The 14,456-nt window shown below is 38.6% G+C and overlaps 1 protein-coding gene across 4 annotated transcripts in view; it reads right to left on the reverse strand.

Moving 5' to 3' along the window:
• Window positions 1-14,456, reverse strand: part of NELL1 (neural EGFL like 1) — a 394,533-nt gene that overhangs the window by 33,457 nt on the left and 346,620 nt on the right. For 3 of the 4 annotated variants that reach the window (XM_067558183.1, XM_067558182.1, XM_067558185.1), the window contains exon 16: window positions 1,307-1,447. The exons of the other annotated variant lie outside the window; for it this stretch is intronic. In XM_067558183.1, the coding sequence (XP_067414284.1) occupies window positions 1,307-1,447 (141 nt within the window). The remainder of the gene's footprint in view (window positions 1-1,306; window positions 1,448-14,456) is intronic. 4 annotated transcript variants of the gene reach the window in all.

The raw sequence follows: 14,456 nt of genomic DNA on the forward strand, positions 1-14,456 counted from the left end.
AATATACAGAATCTAAATAATTTTAAAAGAACACAGTGCACACAAACAGCTAGGGCAGGGTCCTGGAGCCACCAGGAGATGCAGAGTTTGTTCGGCGTGCATATCTCCTCATGTGATACCCTTTCACCAGTATGGAAGATGTGAGCAAAGCTCAGGAGGTGGGGAAGGAGAAGGAAAGAATGAGTGTAACTGGGAACTCAGAGTGGCTGCGCAGGAAAATGAGTGAGTGATGAAACTGAGAATCAAAGGGTTGAGGAGCCTGGTCAGAGACAAGGTAGGGTAGGAATCAGAATGGGGGGGATAGTAGATTGAAAGCTGAAAGCAGTGGAGGAGCATGCAGAGAGGAGATGAGCATGCAGAAGGTGAAGTTGGTAGGTGCTTATTGGGTGTGAAATTTGATGTGGGGAAATCACTACAAGGAACTACAGAAACTTACATTGTAGATTTCCCTAAGAACACAGTATTCAGAACAATGCAGCATAGCAGCTGGGATATGTATTGCTGTCCTTGCCTCCCTGTCCCTTTGCCAAGGTCTCTTTCACACTCAGTCATATGGAGAGGCAGAGAAGAGTCATATCTAGGGCTGCGGAAGGGAAGTAAAATGGTGACAGAAGAGGAATGTCCTACTCAGTATCCTTTCTATGGTGTTCCCACTGCTTGGCACCTTTACATGCAGTGTTTTGTGCCCCAGAGGTAAAGTGACCCAACCCAGGTTATACATGGCACATAAAAGTGGCAGAACCAATTCACAGAGCCTAAACCTTGAGTGGGACTCCTACACACTTCCAAAAATGCCTTCAGTCTGTGTCCTTATGACTTTGTCCTCCAAATACAGTACATACAACACAGAGCGCATTTGAGGTTATTTGAATAGCTCTAAAAATAAAACAAGATAAAAACAAATGATAATACACAATAAATAACACTGACATGCTTAAATATGTTCCCAAATCTTTGTGCTGAAATCTGAAAGCGATGGTTCATGTTCTGTAGGCTGTCGCACTTGCAAAACAGCTTACAAGGGGACCTGTTATTTACTTATTGTGATAAATGGCTAAGGACGGTAAGTCACAAGTTTGACCTCTAATTGTCCGTTTTCCATATAACCACTCAGAATTGTGTTGGTTCACATCTCGTTTACTAATGTTGACATTGTATTACTAAGGACACTGATGAGCTTAACAAATGGTTGGTTATATCCTGATTTTAGCCTTAAATACAGTAACCATTCAGGACATGCTGTCTCAAATAGTCAGTCTGAACCATGCAGAAGAAAAAAAAAAGTTCTATGCTGATCATTGCTTACCAATACAGGACTCCCCGGAAAGTGAGTAGGTTCCATTGTCATGGAAACCGCTTCTGCACTCACAGTGGTACCACCCCGGGAGGTTAACACAGCGTGAATGGTTGTGACACTCAATGATCCCCTCTGCACACTCATCAATATCTGCCTCAGAGAAAAACACAAGCCAGCCAGGAAATTAATTTCCTTTGACACCAACATTTTAGATGCTTTTTTAAAAAAGTAGTTTTCCTTTAAAATATGGATCCTATTTCGTTATGGGTCCAAATACACAGTTGGTTCAACAACAGCATTAACAACAATAATAAACTAGGACATTTGAAACATACAAAGTAAATACAAATTTTACTATGAATTTAAAATGTAATTAAGCTGCTTTTATTCAGAGGTAATCTATTTTTTCCATGTGCATAAAACATTCTGAGGAAGATCCTCAACTTAGAATTTTGCCCTGTATCTTTTTCTGAGAAATCTGGAATATTACTGCAGAACAAAAGATTAATGATCTAAAACAAAAGATGAGATCATTCTTACTGCTGCTGTTGGTGGTGGTGGTTTTAAAGTAATTGTGCCGTTCAGGTGTTGTTATACAATTATGGTCCAAAAGGACCAACTCTTCCTCCACTACATGGAATATTATCTGACCGCACATGTAGTCCCACTGGGTATGACTCTCAAGTCCATTAGGTCTGTTTTGCACTAGTCCTCCAGAGCAGTGCAGACCTAAACTCATTGGATCCATCCCTCTGAAGATTCCCGTGGCACAGGTGAAATTCTCTGCTGGTGTAGGGCTGTTGTAGCGACTTCCATGATACCCCTGCTGACCCCAAGTATAGATAGCATGGCAGGGCAAAAAAGAATCATGGCTGGGAAGTTTCTGTGACTGACATACCCTGCTGTCTGAATGGTCCATGGCACTACTCAACTTTCCCTGGGAACCAGACTGGCCCACCAGCCAGCCCCAGGATTGAGGAAAGCCCTCTGGGCCCTAGTGCTTGGCTGAACCAGACAATCTGACACAAAAGTGATAGAAATGGTCCCTAATCAATGTGAATATAACTAATCTCCAAATTGGACATCCCAGTACAGTTTGCAAAAGGAGGCAAATTCTCAGCAACTGGATTTCTGTTCTAGAGTTAATACTTGGCAATTATTACAGGACTTTACATGTTCAATACACTTTACAAACATTAACTAATACCTTGTTGTAATTACAATTTTCACACTGTTTCTGTGGTGAAAGTTAATACAGTGTAATAGCATGTGACAGAAAGAAAAGGCAATCATATGTTTCAACTGCAATTATATGTTCTGCTGGAAAAGGGTGACACAAATGGAAATATACCTGTAATTTTGTAGCAGTGGAAATATACAGCAAGTTTGATTCCCTAACGAGTTCAAGTAAACATGTGGCTTTTACAAAGGATTTTTGTAAACCTTCCTTTACATGGTTAATACAGACCTCATAATCTGTAATAACCTTGGCTGATTAGTGCTGGCACCTGGCTGTTGTTCTCCTTTTGAGCATTTATGCAGTATATTTTGGAAGGTTGTAATTAAAATTAGCAAATTAATTTTATGTTAAACTTCTAGTAATTAAGAAGCTGTTACATTTTCATGACATTCATAAAAAATGGTTAATTCTTCTGTTTAGCCAGAGCCATTTAAAAAAAAATCTTGGACAGTTTTCAGCACCACTGCAGGGGCTCTTACCAATTATAAATGAATGTGTTTTCCTCAACAAGCATGAACTGCTTTCATCCACTGAGAATTATTCCTAGCAATCAACAGTATACAAAACAAGAATAAAAGCTTGCATCACAGACACAATGGAAATCTGCAGACTTTGGTCTCATTTCTGTATTGAGCATGAGTGCTGGGATCTTGACCCTGGCTCTTGATTCAAGACTGGGGTCTTATTGGGTAATCTTAGTCTGATTCTTATCTCCATTTACAAATAATATACACCAGTGTGGCTCCACTGACATCAGTGACATTTTTTCTGATATACACCAGTATAGATCGGAACCACGTATTTTCCAAATTCAACTTTGTTTTATTATTTTGTATAAGCAGTACATCACGAAAGGACGGACCCATCTTTCTTCTGTTTAATAATAGTATTCTTGTTTAAATCTAACTGAGGAATCTAAACAAAGGCCCCTTTTCACTTTTGTGTTCATATTCACAAAAGTGAAGCAATGTAATTTTCTACAGTGCTGGCATACAATCACCGTGTATTTCTAGCATTATTCAACCTCTGTCTAATAATAAAGTCAACTTGTTTATTCTTTAAACTCGGTTGCTTCTGCCAGCCCTTCTGTACTTTATATTTTGTGGAAGCTAATTTTAGTGTAAAAAAAATGTACAAATCTAACTGTCCATCAATGATGAGTGCTGCTTGCAAATTCAGATGCTTTCAATTCATTACAGCAAATGGAATTTATAACCATGATCTTTTCACATGTCATGGCTGATGGAACAAGTTTAATCCTATTTGGGAAGTGCATGACTTTGCTACTACAGGTCATTTGCAAATGAATCTTTCTTCTTGTTCTTTTTACTTTCCTTGTATTGAATCCAAAAGCACTCTGATCTAAAAATTGTTTCTTTGGTCAGTCCTTTACTTGACCTTCCTCCCTTCAACTCTACTTTTTTAATTTACAAAATCAATAGTTTTCCTAAAGTTCATCTCTAAAGCAGAGTCCCTTTGAAAGTACGTGCAATTTAGGTTTATGGTACAGGATGCTAATTAGTTAGTAGATTACTTTTTAGAGAGCTCTCCTGCTTAGAGACCAAAGCTGAGCATTCGCTCCTATTTAAAGAATGGAGAAGAGGGTCAGAACATGAGGCTATGTATACTATGTTGGGAAAGTAAAATAACAGAGCCAATTATCTCTAGACTAGATTACTTGCTTAACCTACTACCACCATATTTGTCTGTAGTTTCCTACAAGAATAAAGAAAGGGGTTAGATAATTAAATTTGGTAACATAGAGAGTATTGTACGCAAGGAAAAAAAAAAAAAAAAAAAAACCTGCCTTTCCATTTGTCTAATGCAGTACAGTTGGTTGGCCCTCACACTTGCACAGATGTCCACAAAGGCTAAAGGAAAAATATCAACGCCAAGGCCTTTCAGAGGATCCTATTATCCCTTACCCTATTTTTCCACATGGACAATATGTCACTCTGACACATACAGGACAACATGTATGGATTTGTTCTGCAAAAGCTGAGTGGTTTAAGATAGTCTACTGTAATGAGAGGCGTTTGTAAACAAGGATGTTTTAAAATATGGAAGTCATATACTGTAGGCAGCAAGTCCACACTGTCAGGGGCATGGGCTAGATGACTAGTGGATCTTCTCCATCTCAACATACTATGGTTCTTGGAAACACTTATGTGGAGTATTTCTACATAAAAAGATTTTGCAATATCTAATGGCAGGATTAAGAGGCTGGAAATCAAGAGATCTGAGTTCTACTCTAGGTTTGTCACTGGTACCCTCAAATAAATCATTTCACCTTTCTGTGTCTCTGTTTTCCCATCTTTTTATACTCACTCATCTACATGAAGCACTCTTGGATCGTTGGATCACAGATGCCACGTTTAAGTACACAGTATTTATATACATATGGTACACACATATTAATGCCATTTTTTTTTTACTACTATAATATGATTTAATTGTCTACAAAGCTATAGTATATATTTTTCCAGAAAAAAGCTGGGTTAAACTGGAGTTAAGGGAGGAAAATACGTATCAGCAATGTAAAGAAAAAAACAAAACAGTACAACAAAATTGTATTTATTCCCAAAACAAATACTAAAAGGGGCTGTTCTGGGTCTACATCCTTCCATGGATGTCAAGGAATGACTGTTGGACCTGTGCGGTAACTGGTCCATGTGTGCTGCTCCCATCCCTCTCTCAGTTCACTCCAAACCAATGTTCTACATTCTTTGTATGTTAAGGGCACAGGTCTCTGTGCTCCTGCCCCTCCCTGCTCAGGAGAAGCACAAAAGTTCCACTACATTAATGCTCTCCTGGCAGCATTTGTGGGAGCGCAGGGAGGGGAGAGGAGATAGTAGGGTGCCCCCTTAAATATACAGCGTAATACATTCGTCCTTGTGAGGCTAATCCAAAAATCACTGAAATCAATGGAAAGACTCCCACTGAGCCACTGACTTTTATGGACTTTGGATCAAACTCTACATTATTAAATATATAGTATAAAATAAATAGCGCCCATGTGCAATCCAGCCAAACTAATGTGTTTCTGACAGTCTCAATTTCTATATATCCTGAATTTGTGGCTTTCAGCTGCATGGAACATTATGTCTGCATTAATGTAATTTTTACATTTTCTATTTAACTCTAATTTAACAACGGGGCATTGCAGCTCTTTCCCTGGTGCCCTTCTCCTCCCAGCCCTTTTTCAATTCAAGCCTTGCTGACACTGCCCATCTGAAAGGAGTTACTGTACAGCAGGTTCTAATGCATGCTTTTATCCCACTTGGTTATTTAACTGTCATTAGCATAGGATTGTTAATGGATCTGACAACACCTCATTATGGTGGTTTTGCAGAAGGTATGAAGTCGTGCATTTTTCCATTGTACAAAAGGGAAACCAGTTGATTTTGAATAAGCTCTTGCAGGAGGCCAATCCTATCCTTTGAGGACAGGCCCTTAGTTTTTACTTGTATGATTCCAGCTCCCTGCATTATTCATAAGGGTATTTATGCAGACATGATAAATAGGATAGTTTACCTCAAAAAAACAAACAAACCACAATTGTTTCAGAACCCAGTGAAAAATGGAGAATTAAAACAAGTCAGTCTTTTAAAATGCTTCACCATATTTCTGTCATTATGTGATTATACTGAAAGAAAACTCTTACGTTGTTTAATAGCAGAGGCTCTACAGTCAATAAGATAGAAGAGCTTAAAAGTAAAAGCATTTGTTCTCAAATTTCTAGAGTATTGCTGTTCATGTCAAAATACATAATCCTTTTCTCTGGCTCTTTATTGAATAGGATAATTGGTGGGGATTTTTTTGTTTTTTTTTAAAAGTATTTTCCAATGAATACAGGGTCGCACAGGTCTCAGACTTCCTAAACTGAAATCACACTCTTTGAATGTTAAGTATACTAATTCCAGGGAAGTATCAGAGCTGCATGTTTCAAAGGAACATAACGCTAAAGAATCTCTTTATCCTAAAATTATTCTATTATCCTAAAATTGCCTAATGACCATCCATCTGAACAAGTGAGGCATGAATCATATCTACCTCCATTTTCATCAAATTAAGACAGGGAAAAAACTAAATGTGGATGAGATCTTTATGCAAATATGACCCCCCACACACACACACTTCCAAGGAGACACACACCCCACTTCAAGAGACCCTTCATGCTCTCACAGAATATAACTGCTTTGAAAAAAACTGCATGAAGCAGGAGTCTGGTGATCTGAATGTTTCCCACAAGGCAGATTAATAAGCTAAAAATTAAAACAACCAACACCCATTCCCAAAACCAAAACAAAACCCCAAAGAAACAATCACCATAATCTTACTTGGCCAAATTCAGTCCTGATGTAAGTGGCCATCACTCCACTAGTTTCAACAGTTGCATTTGCTTATCTTGGGGTTGAATTTGGTTTATTACTACCTTTTCTCTTGGCTCTGATGCCAGTCAGCTTTCCAGCTGGCATGAAGAAATGATGCTTACTCTCAAATACTTATGATGAAAATTGCAATCCTATCATTAGTGGTCACCCTTTAAAACCTACCAGTTTTGCTTTGGAGGAAAATATAAATTTACCATATTATCTTCAGTGCTCTCTATGCGTCCATATTTTTACTATAGGGGTAAATACCTACAATTATGATAATGCTGATCAATTTAGTTATCTTAATCAATGGACAGCATTATAAGGGTAACAACTGAATAACAACTAATGATTGTTTCCCAGCCTTGTAAAATCAGTTCACACCTATCAGTACATCACAGAATCACAGATATTTGAGGTAGAAAAGAGCTACTTACTAGGTCATCTCAAACCCTTTCCCATTCAACAATGTTCCCTATAGTCTATTTTTGTCTAATTTAGTTTTAAATGGCTCAAGTGATGAGGCTTCCACACTGCTTTCTGGTGGAAGCTTGTGGTCATCTTTGGAAGTCACTCAAGGGAAGTTTGCTTTCTCATTTAGCTTTACTTTTAACTTTCTTAATTTCATCCCATTAAGAGATATTAAGCAAGCTTCAGCACCAAATGGTGCAAGCATTCTTTCCTCTTTCTTTTTTAGTCAACCCTATCACACAATTGTTACGCCATAATTATGTTGGGCTTTACCCTACAGTCCTTATTCTGACAGTGACGGTTTGTCCTCAATAATGGTGTAGAATAAGGCCTACGGGTGTGAGAACAGGAAATAAAATACAAAAGTGCAATATCTAACTATAATGAATACAGTTCATGTTCATGATATCCCAATAAAAACTGAATACATGAAGTAACTACATGGTACTTAAGCGGTAGATGGTGTGCCCAGGTACCTATCAGAGCTAAAGAGCAGCTGTAATATAGTTATTGTGTAACTGTGGATTAATGTTCTCAGGATTGTTAATCAGCTGAAAAATGTGTGTGTAAATTTAAAATGTATTAGTTTAATCCAAGAATAAATTAAGTGAAGTTATCAAAATAACAGACTATTGGATGCCAGCAATTTTTAAGGTTAATTCTTTTAATATATCACACTTAAATTACTAAAATCCATTTTTAATAAAAACACTCCAAACTGATTCCTTTATCAGTTTAGTGCATGCCTCTTCACATTAGTCTATTTGCATGCTAAATCTGCAGTACTCTTGAAGGCTGCAATTTAAAAGTTACTGAACTAGCCAGATGGTTGTCAGTTCACAATATATTATCTGAGATAAAGTTTTGGATTCTCTCAGACCACTCATAAAGACTGATTTAAGAAATATGAATGCAGCAATAGTATTTAATGGAAAATGTTGGCAGCCAATTATCAAGGAATGAGAGTAGCCAGTCCACAATTAAGGTTGTATTGGAGTTTCTGATCTGAACTAGATTTTAGCCACTCCCCTGTAAGCCACAAATAAAGAAATATTGGCTTCAAAATTGGTAGGTTAGGCCTCAAGCTGAAGTCAAGTTTTCTGCCAAATTCAAAGTGAACTGGACAGAGAATTATTGAATTATGACACCCGAAAAATAGAAGGGTTGTCAACATGTTGGCCCTATTTGGGCTTCCTGGATGGCTGTAAAGTCTATAACGGATCATTTGGGGTGAACGAGCTACCCAGTGCTCACAGGAAGAAAGATTTTGGCTAGCCCTTACAGCATCCTAAGGTAGTTTGAATTAATTAATTATGAACTTCCATACCTTCAAATGTTTAGATTTCTTATAGGCTTACGTGTAACTGTGAAAGACGATTCCTCAGCTCTGCTGAGATCACACAATGACACAACTAGGGAGCAACGTGGCTCTAAGCCACCTTTTTGTCTGCCCTAATCTTGAATTGGCCAGGTACTGAATGTCTGAATGGCACAAGAAAAGAATTCTAAATTGAGCCAGCTGGAATGGTCCAGGTGTCCCCACCAACCCATGTCCCCCTGGAATGTCCCCTTTACACAAGCCTTATGTCATCATTCCCCTATGATGATGGTATTTCCAGCAGCACTTTTAGGAGCAGTTCAATGGTTACTTAACCTTGACCCTGAATTTTCTAGCTTTTTATTTATTTATTTAGGCTAACTATGGTGTTCTCGTACTGATTTGCATCTTAAAGTTACTCATATGCACTCTTGATCTCAAAGTTTTGTTTGTGGGAATTTAACTAAAGACCATTAGTCAGAGAGTATTTATAGGGTTTTCTAAAGTAGCATAGGAAGGTAGGTATTATTCCCATTTTACAGCTGGAACAACTGAGCCACAAAGGTTACCTGAGTTGCCCAAGGTTACTCAGAAAATGTTATGATGGAGTCAGGAATAAACTCTAATCTCTTGATTCACAGTCCAGTGTCTTAACAGCAAGGTTATCTTTCCTCTATGTACTTACCACAAAGTAGATTCTTAAACAATAAAATGGACCTAAGGCTGTGCGGTATTACCTGTACCGGTGAGTCATCTGCAAAAATAGGTTCAATTTTTTAAGATATATTGGAAATCTTGGCACTTGAGAATTAATTCAATTGTGCCATGATACTGATATACCTATATATGCAATACCCAAGCAATATTAGAACATATTAGATAGGAGCACTGGGACAAAAACTGCTTGGGAATGAAAGTACAAGTGTAATATGGGAGATCTATTGTACCAATATAGTGTAATCCATGACCACCATAGCAGACACTTTTAGCACCAATCTTGCCACATTGCTTAGATCTAAAACTAAAAAGACAATTTGTTTGCTTCTAGAAGCAAAAATCATCAACTACAAAATTAATTGATCTAGTATATGGAATGATGAGAACATAACAGTGGCCATACTGAATCAGACCAATGGTCCATCTAGTCCAGTATCCTGTTTCTGACAGGTACCAGATGCTTCAGGGAGTATGAACAGAACAGGGCAATTATCAAGTGATCCATCCCCTGTTGTACACACCTAGCTTCTAGCAGCCACAGGTTTAGGGTAATCCAGAGTATAGGATTGCATTCCTGACCATCTTGCCTAATAGCTGTTGATGGACTATCATCCATGAACTTATCTAATTTTTTTTTTAACACAGCTATATTTTTGGTCTTCAGAACAATCCCTGGCAATGAGTTCCACACCGTTGACTGTGCATTTAATGAAGAACTACTTCCTTATGTTTTTTTTAACCTGCTGCCTTTTAATTTCATCAGGTGACCGCTGGTTCTTGTGTCATGTGAAGGGGTAAATGAGACTTCCTTATTCACTTCCTCCACACCATTCATGATTTTACCCCTTTAGTTGTCTCTTTTCTAAATTGAACAGTCCCAGTCTTTTTTTATTCCTCATATGGAAGTTGTCCCACAACTCAAATAATTTTTGTCATCTTTCTCTGTACTTTTACCAATTCTAATATATATATAAATAAAAGGTCTGGGTGTAACATGGATTTATATAGTAGTAGTATGATATTTTCTGTCTTATTATCTATCACTTTCCTAATGGTTTTTAACATTCTGTTAGCTTTTTTTGACTGCCGCTGCACATTGAGCAGATGTATTCAGAGAACTATCCACAATGATTCCAAGATCCCTTTATTGAGTGGTAACAGCTAATTTAGACCCCATCCTTATTCTACGTAGAGTTGATTTTATGTTTTCAATGTGCATTATTTTGCACTTATCAACATTTAATTTCATCTGCCATTTTGTTGCCCAGGTCACCCAGTTTAGTGAGATCCCTTCGTAACGCTTTGCAGTCTGCTTTGGTCTTAACTATCTTGAATAAATCTGTATGGTCTGTAAAATTTGACACCTCATTGTTTACCCCCTTTTCCAGATTATTTATGGATATGTTGAATAACAGGTCCCTGGGGGACACTACTATTCATCTCTCTCCAATCTGAAAACTGGCCATTTATTCCTACCCTGTGTTTCCTATTTTTTAACCAATTACTGATCCATGAGAGGAGCTTCCCTCTTATCCCATGACCGATTACTTTTGCTTAAGCACATTTGATGTGGGAACTTATCACAGGCTTTCTGAAAGCCCTATATCAACTGGATCACCCATGTACACGTTTGACATCCTCAAATAATTCTAATAGATTGGTGAGGCCATGGTTTTCCATTACAAAAACCATGATGACTCTTCCTCAACATATCATGTTCATCTATCTGTCTAATAATTCTGTTCTTTATTATAGTTTCAACGAATTTGCCTGGTACTAAAGCGAGGCTTACCAGCCTCAAATTGCCTGGATCACCTCTGGAATCTTTTTTTAATAATTAGTGTTACATTAACTGTCCTCCACTCATCTGGTACAGAGGCTAATTTAAGTGATAGGGTACATACAACAGTCAGTAGTTGTGTGATTTCACATTTGAGTTCCTTCAGAACTCTTCGGTGAATACAATATGATCCTGGTGACTTTTACTGTTTAATTTATCTATTTTTTCAACACCTCCTCTACTGACACTTCACTCAGAGAGTTTCTCAGATTTGCCACCTAAAAAAAATGACTCAGGAGTGGGAATCTCCCTCACATTCCCTTTGTTGCACCATCTGCTCAACAATGAAGTGCTGCACAAACAACATTCAAGTGACACTTGTTCTCCAGTGGAAATAACTTCACTGATAAGCCTTAACATTATTATATGCTGAAAGGAGATTATCCCATGGGCAATCTTCAGGTGTACTTCCAGCAATATATCACTCAACCCAGCACATAAAATGTTCAAGTTCAATATTACTGAGTAGTGAAAATAGATAATTATCTCATCTGGTCCATGTGGTGACAGTACAGATATGTTCCTTACTCTATAGGAAATCTCCCTGTTCTTCAGTGTTTTTCTTAGATTAATTTTAAAGTAACTTGTGATGGGGCTTCCACCACTTCACTGGGAAGCTTATGTCCACATTATTAGGAAGTTCTCTTGATTAGTTTGAGCCTTTTCATATGAGGATGTGGTTGAGACTAAATAACACTTTTCAAAACAGAGACCAAGTGGGTGAGGGAATATCTTTTTTATGGAACCAGCTTCTGTTGGTGAGAGAGATAAGCTTTCAAGCTTACACACAGTTCCTCTTCAGGTCTGTGAAATGTACTCCGAATGTTACATCTGAGTACAAGGTGCAGCAGACTGTTTAGCAAAAGTAGTTACACATTTCAAGGAACCAAATGGTAAGCTTGAAAGCCTATTTCTCAGAACACCTACAATAACCCAGAATACTTTTCAAAGCAGTTTCACTGCTAACAGAAGGCAGCAGCTGGTAAGTAAATGATAAAAGGCAAAATTATCTCCACTAAGAAAAGTGTCAGGTGTCCTCCTCAAAACTCCTGTATCCACCCCTAAGCTAAAGGGCATAAGAAAAGAAGCCAAATGATAACAAATGTACACAGTATCCACGCCTTATAGACAGCCCCCAATCACTTTAATAAACCCCCAAGCCAGTTTAATGTTAAAAATTACTATTTTTTAAGCTTTAGAAGAGCATTTTCAGTAAATTCTTAAATTTTCCAAAGGAAATAAAACCACAAACAGGCAATATGAAATGCTGTCCAGAGAGCATAAGTAGAATTCTGCAAAGCTCTCTGGTCATACACCTTTAATTAAGGAGCAGAATGGCTCAGGAAGTGCTGATGGATACAGTGCAAATGACAAAAATATATACCTGTGGGGAATCTAGTAGCCCAATGAGATGAAGAGGATAGCGAGTGAGTTGGGACTTTCAAAAGCAGCACTCCAAGCCCCCTCCTCATTCATGGTTAGTTTTATCCACTGTGGAATAAACATGTTTATTTTCAATACAGGGGAGGGCATCAGGAAAGACCTCTTGAAATGTCAGCCTGAAGGGCTGGAAGGATTGTTTGCAGAAAATTAAACAGACCATACAGCACACCCCTCTATGGCATTCTGGCTGCCTAGCGTGCACAATGACAGTACAAGCCTCTCTCTGTTGTGCTCTGCTTGGAGCCACACTCACCCCAATGCTGTTAAAGCTTCCTATGTAGCCTATGTGCATTTCTCAGCATGCACAATCCCACACACAATCCAGTCAATACATTCAACCCCTTTTTGTTTTGTTTAAATCTTCTTTTTTTGGGAAGTCTGAGAAGTTGAAATTAGAGCTAGTTGGAGAAACTTCGACAAAGCCATATCCTGCTGGATTATGCCATTCCAGCTGCATCGAGTGCTTTAAGAAATCAACCGATTTCACAGGAACCTCATTTTGGAAGAAAATTGGAACATGATTGTTAGTCAAAACATCCCATTTTAACATTTTTGGAATGAAATATTTTGATTTTTCATTCTGAAATGACTTTGCGCTTAAAATTTGTTTTCTTTTGTATCTTATGTTACAACATAATAGAAAATCAAAAAGTCAAAATAAAAAAAGACGGTTACTAACCTTCTGTAACTGTTGTTCTTCAAGATGTGTTGCTCATGTCCATTCCATTCTAGGTGTGTGCGCACCCACATGCACAGCTACCAGAATTTTTTCCATTTAGCAGTATCCACAGGGCCAGTTCTGGTACCCTCTAAAGCCCTGCACTCATGCTGTGGTATATGAGACACAGTCAAACCTGCACTCCCTCAGGTCCCTCTTGCCGTGATCTCTGACAGTGGGGTAGGAGGGCAGGTCATGGAATGGATGTGAGCAACACATCTTGAAGAACCACAGTTACAGAAGGTTAGTAACCATCTTTTCTTCTTAGAGTGCTTGCTCATGTTGATTTCATTCTAGGAGATTCACAAGCAGTATCCCTGGAGGGGGGCTTGGAGTTCATGGATGTGCCCCTTGCAACACTGCTCTGCCAAAGCTGGTGTCATCCCAAACCTGCTGGATAATGGCATAGTGGGAAGCAAAGGTATGGACCAAGGACCAAGTAGCAGCACTACAGATGTCTTGGATAAGTACTTGAGCTAGGAAGGCCACCAAAGACGCCAGTTCTCCAGTGAAACTGGCTGTGACAATCTCTGGCAGAGGTACGCTCGGCTGCTCATAACAGAATCTGATACAGGACCTTGTGGATCAGCGGTATTGCTGGGAAGGCGTACATGAGTGCCTGTCCATACAAGAAGGCATCGGACAGTGAGCCCTCATCGAGCCTGTGAATAGAGCAGAACTGATAGCACTTCTTGTTGAGGTTGGATGCAAATATGTCCACTTGGGGAGATCCCCACTTTCCGAAGATCATGTTGGCCACTTCTGAGTTGAGTGACCACTCGTGACGAGGTAAGAAGGACCTACTGAGGAAGTCTACTATGATGTTCCTGGCCCTGGGGAGATGAAATGCCATGATATGAATATTGTTTCGAATAGCAAAGTTTCATAAATGCATACCCTCTTGACATGGGCCCCGCCTTTTGATATAGAACTTCACGACAATATCGTCCATCAGAACTTGAACTACTCTGCCCACCATATAGAGGACGGATACTTCGCAGGTCAGATGTACTGCCTTGAACAGTTTATGCATAGT

This window comes from Emydura macquarii, unplaced genomic scaffold, assembly GCF_026122565.2.
Source record: "Emydura macquarii macquarii isolate MOO-44397 ecotype Brisbane River unplaced genomic scaffold, CSIRO-AGI_Emac_v2 contig_1876, whole genome shotgun sequence".
NCBI classification, from domain to species: domain Eukaryota; kingdom Metazoa; phylum Chordata; order Testudines; family Chelidae; genus Emydura; species Emydura macquarii.